General features: G+C 40.4%; 1 protein-coding gene across 2 annotated transcripts; it reads left to right on the top strand.

Moving 5' to 3' along the window:
• Positions 1-1,324: 1,324 nt before the first annotated feature.
• On the top strand, positions 1,325-15,474 carry rab3db (RAB3D, member RAS oncogene family, b). Of its 2 annotated transcripts, none has more exons than XM_063471259.1 (5): positions 1,325-1,664; positions 4,061-4,297; positions 9,257-9,375; positions 12,688-12,812; positions 12,970-15,474. In XM_063471259.1, the coding sequence occupies exons 2-5, from the start codon at positions 4,061-4,063 to the stop codon at positions 13,155-13,157; spliced, it is 669 nt and encodes a 222-aa protein (XP_063327329.1). In that variant the 5' UTR covers positions 1,325-1,664; the 3' UTR covers positions 13,158-15,474. The 2 variants fall into 2 exon arrangements, with proteins under 2 accessions (XP_063327329.1, XP_063327328.1); XM_063471258.1 differs by having other exon boundaries at positions 4,035-4,297.
• Positions 15,475-15,696: the final 222 nt, after the last annotated feature.

Below are 15,696 nucleotides of genomic sequence, written 5' to 3'. Positions count from 1 at the left end.
TGTCTTGTGGAGAAATTGGTCCAATTTGCAATTGTCTGATTTCAGTGATGGATAATGCACCTATGCATCATAAAACACTGAGCTCCTAATAGAACCATCTGTCAAAGGATTCTGCTGCTCACTTTGATACAAGCATTAAGGGCCAGGTCTCACACAGCTTCACCTTAGACATGATCAAGTTTTCTGCAGTGTGCACTAGAGAAAAAAATCAGCAAAGCTCCACGTCTTAACTGAGATTTTGTGATAATAGCTGCTGGACATTTTTCCTGATGTCAGTGTTTGCACCATTTAGGCTCTCTTCTAATGTTGAGTATCTATCCTTATCTATCCTTATACTTATCAGGTTCATTTGTATCTCTCATGTTATCTCTTATCTTATCTTGTATATAAACGTAAAGGGTCAATCACAGGACAAAAAAGGGATTTGGGGGGGGGGGGGGGGGGGGGGGGGGGTAACAAAACATGTCTGCAAGCACAGGTCAGATCCCTTTTAATTTAATGTGTATATTTGTCTGTCTTTTTTCCCCCAGATGTAGTTCCTTCTGAAAGCAGAGAGCTGGTGACTTCTCTTACACTCAGCTGTACTTCACTCCACCAAGCTTGCAATCCAAATGCACTTCGCTGTGGAGCCCATTACTGGTAGTTTAGTTTAAAATGACACAGAAAGGCTGTGATTGTTTGGAAGGATGAATCTTGGTTACAGTGAATAGTACATGGTGAACGTTTGGCTCCCCCACCCCCACTATACCTTGACAAGTCAGTCTGGCACTCAGTATAGAACCACAAAGTATCATTTTACTGGCACCAATTGAACAAAATACAACAGTAAGCTTTAAGCCTGACCACAAATAAAGCAAATAAAGATTTGCTTGTTATCCATTCATAGTAGGCTCTTGCTGTACTCCTTTAAAGGTGCTTGTACAGGGATTTATTATTCATTAAACAAAGAGGAGTTAGCTGTTTCCACCCCCAGTTCTAATCTCCATACGTGCAACAGCTGGGGCAGAGTGATGTTATCATTCAACTCTCTGGGGACTCTCAACTCTCTTTCACAAAAAAGGAAACAATTAATGTAAACATCACAGGGTTACACAGTGAACTGGGGGGTGTTGCCATGTTAATGCAGCCCAGCCTATAGTGAAAACATAGCAGTAAATATAATATAATATAATATAATATAATATAATATAATATTCTGAACTAACTACTGAGTCGTTCACGTCTGCGTAAGGATATTAGAAATTGCTTGTGTTGTTTATTCAGGGTGTGTGTGGCTCTCGCGCGTGCACTTGCGCACGCACGCTGGACAGCCCTCTCTCCTCCTCGCGCTAGTGGCAGACCTACACAGTGCCGTGGCGTTTAGGGTGCTTGAGTGTCCGCACCAACTCTGTTACAGCGAGAGCCGCGGCTTCAGCCCCAGCTGTCCACAAACCGAGAGCAGGTTGTAGTCCGCGAACAGCGAAGCGAAGGAAAAGAAAAGTAGTTGTTGAGGAAGGGAAACAGGTCGGCTACTGCGGGTGCTGCTGCCGCTGGGGAGGGATATTTCAGGTGCACTTTGTTAGCAGACTTTGATAGGTCGTTTGCTCCGCATATTACCGGACGGAAGATACCAGAAGTAGAAAGGGAACCGAGTTGGACGTTTCCTTTCTTCCGCAAAAAAAGAGGTACGTTTCTCGCTTTCCCAGCTGTTTTCCTGCACAGTGCTTCCTTCATGTCCGACTACTAACTGGGAACCTTTACTAAAACTTCAATGTTTCCTGCTTTATGGATAATAGGCTTATCCCTATAGAGTAATAATACACACTCTCGTTTTGCAGGAAATATGTTGACATAGACTAAGCTGTTATCTGTTTTGTTTTGTTTTCACCCAGTATCGAGATAGTACTGAAGCCTAAGCCTGAATTTTCCATCTGTGTTTGTGTCTCGGTCCTGCTCCTAATGAGAGAACAGATGTGCTGCTGCCAACTAATCGATAATGGTCATTTCCTGTTGGTTCAGGCAGTCTGCTGCCTCTGGCTCAGCAAACAATGCCAGCTGAGGGATCTGGCCGCACTGCCATCAGGCTCTATATACCATAATGGCCTCTATTTGTTTTACTGGGGATAATGACGCTCCTTTGTGCAATAAAGGAGCTCCCATTCTCATCCACTCTGCAGCTCCCTGAATGACCAGTTTCACTTCATGGAGGATGGCTGGTCTGTGGTATGAGAGCAGGTGCTTATCTTAGTCTTCCCAGCTGCTCACTGAGACCTGGTCCTGTGGTGATGTTTGAATAAGATGCTTTTATTTCCTCATATTGTTCTACTTATTTCAGAGACACCATTGGGTACTTTGACCATAGAAAGAAATCTTTATAACTGTCTTGCTTTGCAATTGTCTTTTTTTTTAAAGATCATTTGCATACCCAGAAGTAACTTGACTCTGCAGAACTGAGCAACACCACAACAGGAAAAGCACTTTAAATTCTTGTAATCTCTACAACATGTAATGAACAAGTTTTAAAGTTTTAGTTTCTTAAAATTTTAAGAAACGTCAGCAAGCCTATGTGAGTCTGCTTCTGCCTGAAGGCGTTCTACGCTGCACAGTAAACACAAAGGACAAGTGACACGGTGTACTGCAGCCTTAAGCCGAGCTCAGTAGAGTGGAAGTTAAGACCGTTAAGAAACATCGCTTTAAAGTGAGTGAATCAGTGTTATGTGATTTCTGAGCAGAAAAATGTACCTCAAGTTGCACAGGCATCATGTGATTCAGAGTTTCAGAGCCAGCATCCTGAGAGATTAGAAAGAATTGGGAGACATGGTGTGGGGCCCAGGACCTTTAATACCCAGAAACACATTTTTCCATTTAAAAGGATCGTGAGAGGGTATAGCAGGTGTGCCTAGGGCTCACGTTCAGCAGGAAAGAAAACTTGTTTTACTTTCACACAGTTTTACAATACAAAACCCACAGAGGCAATTTAAAATGCTCAACTGAAGCGAGGCTTAAAGTCTGGATTAACCCTCCAGCTTAAACTGCAGCTACTTTTAAAAAGGTGGTCTTACACTTATATACAGACAGAGTTCTTAACAAGTGAAACACACAGACTTGTCCTCTTATGCCCTGTATGGCAATTATTCTGACAGTACAGAGTGAATACACTCTTTCCTCCTTGTTTTGTTTTCTTTAGCTCTCATGGTAGTGAGATAGATATCTGTGTCGAGCGCTGGAGACCTCCATCTGGCCAGTTAAAAGCTGAGCGTACTGACTGCCTTGACCGCTAATGGTTCTTGCGGGCAGCTGAGTCAAAGTCTGGTCTCCACGGAGACGAGTCTGACCAGAGAGAGGCACGGCTGAGCTGCAACGATTGATCTGCTGTGTGTGTGTGTGTGTGTGTGTGTGTGTGTGTGTGTGTGTGTGTGTGTGTGTATGTTTGAAAGGACACACATGGCCAGCTCTCTGCCCTCCTCCTCCCTGTGTTTGGTTGACTGACAATAAAAGGTTTGATGGCAGGTAATCTCACACCTGCCCCAGAAGAGATTACACTGAGATTAATGGCTATAATGAAGCGATTGGACAGATGGCAGGACGTCCAGTACTTTCATTTAAAGGAAATTTTCAGGTTTTTAGTGTGTGTATAAATGACAAATGAATCATTATGTATTACTTCCATGTCAGAACATACATCAAATAAAAATATATACAATCAGCAATTTCGTTTAGTTAAGTCACAACATCATCAAGTCAGCTTCTAGTTGAAGTAGTCATTCAGCGTGCGAACATGCCAATCACTTCCTCCTCTCTGCTTCTTTAAATTAATGATGATTTCTGCTTTTCCTCAGTAGAAATCTGCAAACTAAACATTTTTCTATGTGTGTGAGAGCTGTGAACAGAGGTGTTATGTTTGTGCGTTGATTGTCCGTCCATGCAGCTGCTGCTTTGCTAGTTGTAACCACTAACCAGTGTGAGGGATATGATAATGCAGTTGTGATGCTGTTAGATGATTTTGGTAGGATGTTTCCAGCAAGTGCTTTAGTTTATCCTGATTTTTCACATAGACTTTGCCCTCTCGTAAATGCTCCAGATGGCATCAACTGAGTCGCGGCTCCAGCAGCAGCCCTCGCAGAAGGATGCAGCCGACCAGAACTTTGACTACATGTTCAAGCTGCTGATCATTGGCAACAGCAGCGTGGGGAAAACTTCCTTCTTGTTCCGCTATGCCGACGACTCCTTCACCTCCGCTTTCGTCAGCACCGTGGGCATCGACTTCAAGGTCAAGACTGTCTTCCGCAATGACAAGAGGATCAAGTTGCAGATCTGGGTGGGTAGATTTGAAATAAATGAGAAGTTCTCTCTGCCAAGCTACAGCATCAGTTCATTCTGCCTTTTTGTTTGCCAGAATGAACAGGAGCTTCATGTGTACTCTGTGATAAGCTGTTGTAAATCAGAGTGGATGCTCCATACTTCTAAAGGTGTTATTGGTTTAGAACATGTTAAGTCTTTCACCTCTTACTGAACAAAAGTCTTAAAAATACTTTTTTCTCAAACTGTGGTTTGGCAGTTGTGCAAGTGTAACCTGTGAATTGTGTAAATGTAAAAAGCATGACTTCCTCATGTTTTATACGCATTCATACTTCCTACCCATTATCAGGCATCTGCTAAGTGTCAACATTTGTTTAAAGGAGATGGATGGTGGTGCTTACTACAGCTTTAGTTGTAGTTGTAAGCCAGGGTTTGCCTGTTTTACCTTAGATCTAGTGGTAAGAAAAGTTAAGAAAAGTTATGGTATGAATGTTTTTTGACACTTTTTTGACCACCTTTTGTATTGGTTTGGTGAACGTGTTAGCCTAGAACAGGGACATCAGACTCATTTTACATCAAGGGCCATATTTTGATCTTACGTGGGCTGGACAAGTGGATCTGCCTTTTCTGTCAGTTTAACTACACATTTACATACATGCAATTTCAACAGTATTTCTTAGGTTTTCTACATGCTAAAGAAATGCTCCTGTGGTAAATGAAAAAAATCTGTCCATACGATTTGGACTTAAGCTGTAAGAGGTAAATGTGTAAAATTACAGAAAAAGTTCTAGTAGCTCAATCTCCAGACTGTGCTGTATTTATAAAACAGAAGGTTTCTGTCAATTAACAGAAAAATTTTTCCAAAGCCGTTTATTGGGCCGGATTGTCTTTCCTGGGTCAATTCTGGCCCCGGGCCTTATGTTTGACATCACTGTCCAAGCAGATAAAATTTCTACTAAATCTTAAGATAAATTTCTGGATACTTAGCTGCTGTTCACATGACTGTTCACTAGCTTTAACTAACTTTATCTGCTGATTACAGTGTCACCTGGATGCCAAGGTGGAAAAGTGTTCTCTATCGTGGGTTATGATGTCCTCTTCATTTAAATATAAAATGTGTTTTGACAAATTGGGCACAAACCTTCCTCTTTTGCGTCCAAGGTTGAGAATGTAAGATGTATTCATTGTTTAATTGCTGTACATTTCACGTAGACACTGACGCAATACGTTGTGTGCAGCATTTATAGCAGGCAAGGTGTTGTGATGGTGTTGTTTGTAAGTTAAACACCATCTGAAACAGTACAGTAGCTCCACAGTCACATTAGCACATAATGCTTCCTTGTTGTTGAAGTCTTCAGGTGTTGATTCAGCTATTTTTCTGAGCTACAGTTTGTAGTATTGTTGCGTGTTGCGTTCAACAGTTGATGTTGTTGCTGTACTTCACACCACTGTTCCTCTTTGCTAACTCATTTTGTCATGCATGTTTATCACACAAGATCATGATTTTGGAGAATTTGCTATCGATGCTTTTCATGAATTTGTCGCTTCTTTGACGGGCAAGCAGACATTACTTCCCCTAATAGTCATACAGTTAAGATAAAAATATCAAAACACACATAATTAGATTGTGAACAGTTCGATTATTATGAATAAAACTGTTAAGCCTTACATTAATTGTATAATGTCTACTGTGGGTCAGCACTATAGACTATAACTAAAAGATGACGTACTGTAGAGCGGATGCAAACTCCGGAAAGGTCTGAAAAGTGAAGTCGGTGAGATTGTCTTCTAAATAGAGCTGCTCGATTGTGGAAAAAAATCATAATTATTTTGTTCAGCATTAAGGTCTCGAATCTTTAACGCAATAACTCTACTTTTGAAAACTTTTTGTTAACCAAAGTCTCTCTTTCTGTCGTCTTGGCCATAATAGTTAGAAGTTCTAATTGTAATTTAATTTAAATGTAATTGCACAACCCTGGCTTTCAGGAACTACTGCCGTAGTTCCTGAAGAAAGAGGTCAAACTGAGTTGAAGTCTCTGAAAGAATAACCCTGCTTCTCGCTTGATTTATGACCTCAGTAAACACTTTCCCAATGAGTTTTCCTCAATTATTAACTTCAACACAACATTATGCTTGTTTGTTAAATTACAGTTTATTTAGAGTAAATTACATGAAAAAGCATTTTGACAGCTCACTACTATATGAGGATCCAGTGTCCTCAGCCGGATCCACCCCACGCCGTAACAACAGCCAAAATAGAGTTGGGGCTTCAAAAGGAACTTCAATGGCTGACCCCACTTTTTAAACTCTATGGTAAAATCTGGTTAAGTCACTCAAATTTATCTGCAACATGGTGACAGGATGGCATGGGTGGATTACTAGTTTTTAAAAAATCGATGGGTAGTTGCATTATGGGAAATCTAGGATTCAGTGTTGGATCAGGGCTGGGGCAAAAAAATATATGTCAAACTCTGTTGTTTCACCCCAGTTTCTTTTTGTTCTTCTTTTAAACTCCCACCTTCAGAGAACTATAATGGGTACCTTTGAATGCCTGTGCCAGTTTTCGAGATGATACTTTTACACCTTTTTACAGTTAGCAGTTGAGAAACAGCAGGAATCAGCTTCTATGATTGATCAGCCCCACTGACAGCTTTATTAACAAAGTTAACTTTGGAATGGGCTTTCATATTGTACTATAAGGTGTATCCTGGCAGTTCGCCTTCCCTCACACTATGCTACAAATCCTGTCTATATACGTTGTTTAGGCTGATCAAACAGATGATTCATTCAAACCAACAATCTGTGAGCCACTGTATGATTCACAAACAGTGACCCGAATGAATCAGCAGCCGAGAGGAGCCCACACCAAAACACACAGTCACCTAGCTGACTAAAACTGTGTCTCTTATAAATGACATGCAGTCTTAGTGGTGTTAGTCTAACAGCTGATCAGGAGGGAGAAAAAAAACAGCAGTAACTAACTTGACTGTGTACTTTGTATTCAATAATTAGAGGACATTGTTATGGGGTTCTACAGAAGCAGCCTTGAAGTACTGATGGTGCTGTTGGATGACAAAGAAACCTGGTATTTCCTAGGCTCAGGAAGCAGAGGAAGTTCCTTATCAGCGTCTCACTGAGCCATAGTGAAGATCGACTGCAAACTCAGTAGTGTATTTAAAGGGTGTGGGAGCAGCAGGCATGTCTTAAAACAAGCCCTCTCTTACATCGTGTTAATATTTAACTCTGTAATAATTCAGGAATGCTAAATTAAAGTTGGCTACCTAACATAAGAGAATTCACCAGAGCCTTTGACAAAGAAAGTTGCAGATTAAGCCATTGTGCCAGCTGCCAGCCTCACTGTGTGTATCATGGAAAGTAGTCTGATAACGCACCACGTGGCCCTTGCACAGTGCATGAACATACAGGAACTCATGTAAAATATGTACACACTGTGCACACACACACACTGTGTACATCCCTGCTCTCATGTCATGGAAATACACTTCCTTTCTTTAAGCAAACACACACACCTTTTGCACATTTAGCATAAATACGGCCGCACATATGCCCGGGCATGCTATCCCTGGGGATGATGTCCTGTGTGTGCCACTGCTTCATGCCGGTCGCTTATATAAACGCAGGTGACGCATGTTTAAAGATCAGGGTCCCAGAGACGTCAGAGCTTCTGATTGTGCACAAGCCTAATTTAAACTCCTCCCTATCTGTCATCGCATATATGCACACGAGGGAGCAGCTTTTGTTTACTGTTTGGGGTTTATTGTAGCAACCTTGGAGACTGACTGTTTGGTTAGTAATGCTATTATGCTGCCAAATATTTGATCATCCCTTCGTGGATGAGATAAAGATGGACCTGGGATATATCACACGTTACTGAAACAAAAATAAACCCTGACAGAGCAGGCTCTGGAAAGATTAAAGAATAAAGCTTGAGCGCTCTGCTCGAGGGATTTTACCAGCAGACTGCCCTCTGTGTTGGTCGTTTTCGTAAAGTGAGAAGGATCGCTCTGGTTGTCCACCTAGAGCAGTCCTAGTTGTAATGGAACATTCATAACCTTCAACGGCCTCTGGTTACCTGGACAACCCACTCTTCCTCCTCATCAAAATGAGGAAAACATCAGACACACACAGGCCCCTGACGCAAATTAAGGACTTTAGAAAGGTTACCAGGTAACCACGAGAGTGGCGGCGAGATAATCAACCAACTCAGTCTACCTGTTTGATGTTTTATGCTTTAATTGTCCAATAAATAAACTGAGCCGTTGGCTGTGATATTACACACAGCCTCCAGGTGGTTAGTAATCCAAGCCACAAGTCCCGGTGTGATGAGAAATGATTGTGGCAGGAGCTCGTATCTAAATGCCATCTTCCCCTGGACTGTGTGGTGCAGAGAAATGGCATTTTGAAGCAATGCAGCCAGTTGGTTTGGAAGAAAAGAACTACATGAAGGTCTCACAGAGTGCAGCTGAGGCTTGACCTATCCTGATATTTACCAGTACATGTCTAACTGGAAATAAAACCAAATACAAATCTGACTTGAATTTAACTTAAAAACACTTGAAAAGAACTTACCTAACCAGCACTAACAAGAATCATCAAAGCTGGTGAAACTAGGAGTATTAGTAGCATCATTATATGAAAAAAACCCTATCCCCACCTTCTGCTTAAAATAGCCATCCCTGCAAGATATTTCTAAATTATAGGATATAAATGTAATTATAGGGCATTAATGCTGTAATGGATGACTGTCGAACTTGCTCCACTTGGACTGTGTAGTGTCAAGTCAAAGCTGACACCTTAGATAACTGTTACTTGGAAAGAGTCCAGGGTTAGTTTTGGCAATACTGCCCCCTTGTGGTTTAAACTCATATACTGGAGATTTTTTACCTTAAAAATGTAAAGTGAATGAAGCAGATAGAATGAAGTATTTCATGGACTGTGTATTATTGTATAATTGCAGGACACGGCAGGGCAAGAACGCTATCGCACCATCACCACAGCCTACTACAGAGGAGCCATGGGCTTCCTGCTCATGTATGATATCACTAACCAGGACTCCTTCAACGCAGTTCAGGACTGGTAAGTGTGGAATGAGTGAAAAGCTTTACTATTAATACTATCTACATTAGATTATGTATTTGTAATTTTGTTTTATCTAAAAAAAACAATAAAAAAAATACGTTCTCTAGTATTTTATCTAAAGTGTGAAGTTGATGCCAGTTGATGGAACATGAAGGGGTTTTTGGTATGTTAGTGCCATCATGTGGTCAGTTGTGAACTGAGGCGTAAACGTGACATCCCTGTTCTTCTTTGTCCTTTTTATATACAGTTAGAGCAATAATATATTGTACAAAGTTAAGTAGTTTTATCTCTGTACACAGCCACAGTGGAAACAATCAAGATATGACTGAAGTGCAGATTTTCAGCTTTAATTCAAAGAAATGAACAAACAAAATCTTTAATGGTTTAATAGTAATGTAATTTATAATGAGGCCCAAAGATGGTGCCAGTGATGTCAGTGCAAGTGAGGGAGGACATCAAAAGGCAGAAAAATAAAAGTAAACCTATTGCTGAGACAGCACTATTTTAGGAGGAGCCATTCTTCAAAATAATGAATGCAGTGGCCGCCTCAGCAATACCAAAAAGCCTGAAAGACAACAGAAGACAAAATACATGACCGGAAAGTTCTTTTCACAATTAAGAAAAACAGCCTCACAACATCTAACCAAGTTAAAAACACTCTTGAGAGGGTATCATTGTCAAGGTCTACAATCAAGAGATTCCTTTGTGAATGTAAATATAGAAGGTATCTGACAAGTCCTTTTATATTTACATTCACGAAGGGTGAATGTAAATATAGAACTTCCTGTTCGTCTCAAGAAGTGTGGAGAAGGAGAAAACTGCTCATGATCTGAAGCATACCACAAGGAAATTGGAGATACTTCAAATACCAAGTCAGTCACATGATCTCAACCTAGCAGAGCGCTTCCCAGTTATTAACTTAAAATTTGAATGCAGAATGACCCACAAAGAGCAGCTGAAGGTGGCTGCAGTAAAGGCAGCATCTGGTGACATCCATGGGTTCTAGACTTCAGGTGTCACTATTTGAAAAGGATTTTCAACAAAGTTTAAAAAAGTCTTTATATTTAAATTCATGTTAGTTTGTCTCATTCATTTCACATCTGAAAACAATGTATTGTGTATAAAAATGGCTGAGTTATAGCTGGAAGTCTGCATTTCAATCATATCTTGATCATTTAACACCCACTGCAATGGTGTACGTGGGCAAAACTTCAAAATTGTGTCACTGTCTAACAAGGTATGGACCTCAATGTATTTTTTTTCACCAGATTTCCCAAAGAGTTTAGTGAATCTACAGCAAATATGCTACTTATCATTTTTGGATGATTCTAAATAAAAATGTTTATTTGAAAACACTGATCAGCACTGGATAGCTGGTTTTTACCCCTCAGCCGTAATGTCGTCACCCTGACGTAGACACCGAAGTTTGTGAATGTGATAACTTTAGAACAAAGGGATGTAGGAGTTTCAAATTGATACCCTAGGTATATCTACTAAAAATCTCAAAAGAGTTCAAAATCAGTGATCCCAGCGTCAAGGTCAGTGGGCAGAGGTCAAGTTTTCTGAAAATCTTGTGAATGCAATAATTTGAGAAGGACATCACCCAGGATTTAGAAATTGATTCCATAAATGTATCTAGTAGGAGGCTGAGGGGTGCCACCAACCCCCTGCAGGGGGTTTAGATTCTTGTGGTTTGGAGTTGCAGCCCAAATTAGATGAGAAATGCATTGCCGTGCTATATTAATGCAAGAATTTGTAAATGATGTACAATAAAGTCTATATTTAACTGAAAATAGTACAAAGTACAGTAGAAAATACAAAAAGTACAAAGACAACATATAAACTGTTGAAACTGAGAAATCATATAGCTTTTAGAAAGAAAATGCTCATTGTAGATGAGATGAGAGACCAGTAATGTATTTCAAATGCATTTCAAATGCATTTTAAAAAACGTCATTAACAACAGGCATAACTAGCAGTTTAACTCGATGATCTCAGGAACAATTCTGAATACTATTCTCTGTGAACACAATTCTTCACTGCGTCCTTATATGCAGGTTAATCTCTGTCATGCGACTGGCAGGTGATTGGCCTAAACCTCTTCAGAGCAGTCTGATGTCAAAATGTGGGAATCATGGATGCCACGTCCTCAGACTAAAGAGGGTTGGGACTGTGTGGGTTGGTATCAGGGACATGTCACATTTACTGCATTATAAAATGAAAATTTTTGTGCAGTTGGAATCCTTTACCAAGAAAGAAGAGAAAACATTTAGCTTTCAAAACAACAGTTTTATTAACACTAGGAAAAACTCGCCCTATATATCTTTTTTTCTTCTTTATTCAAAACAAGAATGATTAGCAAAAACCACAAAATATTTAAAATGAAAAATTAAGTTTTAGATATAATGTAGTATTACTTGCTGAAGGGTTCATTCAGTCGTGATGGTTGCTAAAATGTCTTTGGCTTTGGGCGCTGGCGACCCGACACTGCATTGGCAAGGAGATAACAGAATGAAAAGGATGTATATGAAGATGTAAAATGTGGTTCGCCTTTCGTGGTCTCGCTGTTTCGCGGATTTTTTTATTTTTATTTTTTTGTGTGTGTGTGTGTGTGTGTGTGTGTGTGTGTGTGTGTGTGTGTGTGTGTGTGTGTGTGTGCAATTTTGCATACTTTTTTTTTTTTTTTACAGCGCATTGTGTTCTGCGTCCTTTTTGGCTGTAGACTATTGTCAGTCGATCTCGTTCTGTGTCTCCTGCACAGTACAGAATGCGTTCATCTTGTCAAATTTACATAACTCTTCGATCGCTAGCAGTGTGACTCTGAAGTGCTGTACTGTGTGTTTGTAAGTTTTCTCCCCAACAAACACAACAATGTTGACGAGACGTCATCACCTGCGGGTGCCTTTGGTTTCATTCTATAATATTGGACTTATTTTTCTGCAAGATTTGAACTTTGAGAGAAAAGTGTGAAAATGTTCAAGCCTGTCTGAGAAAAGTGTATAAAGTGTGTAGTGAGGGGTTTTACAGCCTTAAAACATCTATAATAATTGTAAAAAATAAAGTTGGCTACTTCACGGATTTCACCTATCGCAGGTTATTTTTAGAACGTAACTCCCGCGATAAACGAGGGACCACTGTATGTTATTCTGATTGGCTCACCCATTAAGAGATACAGTTCATGCAGACATATGTATATACATATGCTTTGATCATTATAGTAAGAATAGTTTAATCAGAGTGTCCTATATATATACATTTTTTTTCTGCTGTTAATCATGTAGACTTTGCAACTCTGCTTTTGTCCTTCAGGGCAACGCAAATCAAGACATACTCGTGGGACAATGCTCAGGTGATCCTGGTTGGTAACAAGTGTGACCTGGAGGATGACAGGCTTATACCCACAGAGGATGGCCAGCGACTGGCTGAGGAGCTAGGTAAAAGCTGTTAGCGTCACAGTGTTATTTCTTTTTAGCTTAGAGTCTGCAGACACGTTTGACTTTGTTTTTTTGTAGGTTCTGACATTAGTACATCTATTTTTCATAGCACATGAACTGAAATACCATTTAGCTTTGTGACTTTGCTTCATGTCAGGTTTTCAGTTCTTTGAGGCCAGTGCCAAGGACAACATCAACGTTAAGCAGGTGTTTGAACGTCTAGTGGATGTTATCTGTGAGAAGATGAACGAGAGCATGGAAGGAGACGCCAACCTCATAGCCAACCACAGCAACCAGGGCCTTAAAGACTCACCTTCAGAGAGCCACGGGGGCTGTGCTTGCTAAACCATCTGCCTTCTTAGTCTCCAAACACACACACACACACACACACACACACACACACACACACACACACACACACACACACACACTGAAGAATAACTTGTCTGTGCCTCAACCATGAAAAGTGCCGCACCTCCCCTTTCACTTGAGCCATACCGAGCTCTGCCCCATCCACACAGCACAGATAATCTTCATCAGCACATCCTCCTCCTCCTCAGACCTGTCTTTCCTTCAAAGAGACCCACTCTGTCGCTTTCTTTCTCTTAAGGGTTAAGCCTGCAGACTTTAAGCCTCCACATACACCACTTTGACTGCTGTAGCCCCATTAACTACCACTTGAAATCTAGTGAAACATTTATTCAGTGCATTCAGTTTTCTTAGACAAATATTTTTATAGACAGCAACAAGCTAGCTAGCAGTTTATCTTGAAAATTTTGATTTGATCGATGAACTGTTTAAATGTGTTATACTGTAGAAACTAGTTATGTCATGTTCCAATAGGACTTCTCTTCGGTCTAATATTTATTAAGGTATTGATTTCTGATGGATTTTAGCAGCTCCAAGAAGTTTTGTGCTTGATGAGTCTTGTCCAGGATGCTCCCCTCTAGGGACTGATTAAAGGGAGGAAACATGAATGAGTCTTGCACAGCGTGCTGAAAGTTTTCAGCATTGCCAACCCTCAAGGGCAAGTTTGACAAGAACTTTGCTTTCTTGTCAGGAGTAAAAAAAAAAAAAGGTACCACTGCTGCTTATGGTAAATAAAGCTACTGCCTAGAGCTGGTTAACTTAGCCAAGCATAAAGACATCGATATACTAAACTTCATATTCAAAACATGCTGATTTTTTCCAGTCAGAATATAGTAAATCAGCTGCAGTAGAAGCGTAATAACTACTGTACAAACACGTGTGACCAATCTTCTCTTCAAACCTAATGAAGGAACTGTTTGAGTTATGTTTAAGTCCAGTCTAGAGCTTCCCTTCACCTCTTCTTCTTGCTGTTTACTAAATGTCAGGTCTGCCACACAGTGTGATGTACTAGTGTCAGCAAGCCCCTCATGTGACATGCCCTCAGTCACCCCATTGTGCCACTCTTTTTTTTTAACGCCTTCTATCTCACACACACAAATACACACACACACACACACTGCTCCCTTAACTGTAGCATGACACTGTGTTTAGTAGGTGAGCAGTTACAATGTGGTGAATTATCTTTTTTTTTTCCCTTTGTTTGTTACTGACACGACTGTTTTCAAGAAGTGCAGCACATTACGTGTGTTTGTGCCCAGAAAGGGGGACAACCACTGATCTGTGAGGACGATAAGTCCGGACACCAAACATGCTGTTGCAACTATCAGGAGGAACAGTGAGCCGGTGCAGAGCATCACTTTATTCCCCGTTACTGTTATAAATCAATGTGAATAAAATGCCGTTTTAGAATGACTCCACATAATTGTATTTTATACATCTTGTTTTGTTCCTGCTGTTTGGACAAGATTTCAGTGTTGAAAGGTCAGTTTGACCCTCCTGAAAACGTCATCCTGATGGGAAAGATTGAAATTTGGAGCATCTTTTGGATTTCACCACAAATCAGGGATGGGAAAAAAAGAATTGTATGTTTTGTTTTGTTTTGTTTTTTAAAATCTTTTTATTTTTATTATTACCATCCATGTGCAGACTGTTGACTGTCAGTTAGTATTAACCATAGCCTCTGTACAGCGATAGCAGCCTCATGCTGCTAACTGCTGGTCAGCCCACTCCCTGCTACTGTACGAGCCTGCGGCCACTTATCTCTCCTGTCAGCATGTGCTGCTGAATAGTGATATAGTTTGACAGGTATTAGATGTTATCATATCACGTGTCTGTGGCATGCTGCGTTTTGATGGAGGGGTCTAAAATAGGGAAGTTGTGTGCAAGATCAGTAATTCATAACACTATTTGTATTATATCATGCAGTTTTGCAGTGTATTAAAATGGCATGCAAAAACCATGTTTCTCTTACTGAGCTTCTGATGGGGACTGCTGCTTGAAACATGCTGTTCTGCTCTGTCCACTGATATCACATTTTAGTTCAGCAGGTATCTGCCATTGTGCTCAGACGCTCTTGTGCAAACAGGTTTGAACCTCCGCTTTTAGTCCTAGAGATGTTCTTTCTTTCTTATGCTTATGGCATATGTATTTTAATGTGTTACATTCCTGATTGATAGCTTTATAAAAGATGGGAGATTAGATCCTTTGTGCCGTTTACTATATCTTCTGAATGTGCAGGGTGAACCCATTGTTTGGAAAGAAAAAAGTGCATCTTATATGAAAATAAAGAATATATTCACTACAAAAAAGAGGGGGGAGCACAATAGTCTGTTCATCTCATAAATGAGTTCTGAAACCTGCACACGTGTCTTTGCGGTCACGGCTACATCTAAGGTTTAATTTATGACCAGGAATCACACATCCTAACCCCAAACATCTGTTTTATCTGAAGAAACAGAGAAACCACATTCTGTCCTTGTCCTCCGCAACAATACAGATGTCTTCTTCCTCTTCT

The sequence above is a fragment of the Pelmatolapia mariae genome, linkage group LG4 (genome assembly GCF_036321145.2).
Source record: "Pelmatolapia mariae isolate MD_Pm_ZW linkage group LG4, Pm_UMD_F_2, whole genome shotgun sequence".
NCBI classification, from domain to species: Eukaryota; Metazoa; Chordata; class Actinopteri; order Cichliformes; family Cichlidae; genus Pelmatolapia; species Pelmatolapia mariae.
The sequence above is the reverse complement of the archived record's forward strand: the minus strand, read 5'-3'. Positions and strand labels throughout refer to the sequence as shown.

Coding starts and splice junctions, on each gene's coding strand:
- rab3db (XM_063471258.1), top strand. CDS start 4,052: ATGCTCCAGATGGCATCAACTGAGTCGCGGCTCCAGCAGCAGCCCTCG. Junction 4,298..9,256: donor GGATCAAGTTGCAGATCTGG/GTGGGTAGATTT, acceptor GTATAATTGCAG/GACACGGCAGGGCAAGAACG. Junction 9,376..12,687: donor TTCAACGCAGTTCAGGACTG/GTAAGTGTGGAA, acceptor TTTGTCCTTCAG/GGCAACGCAAATCAAGACAT.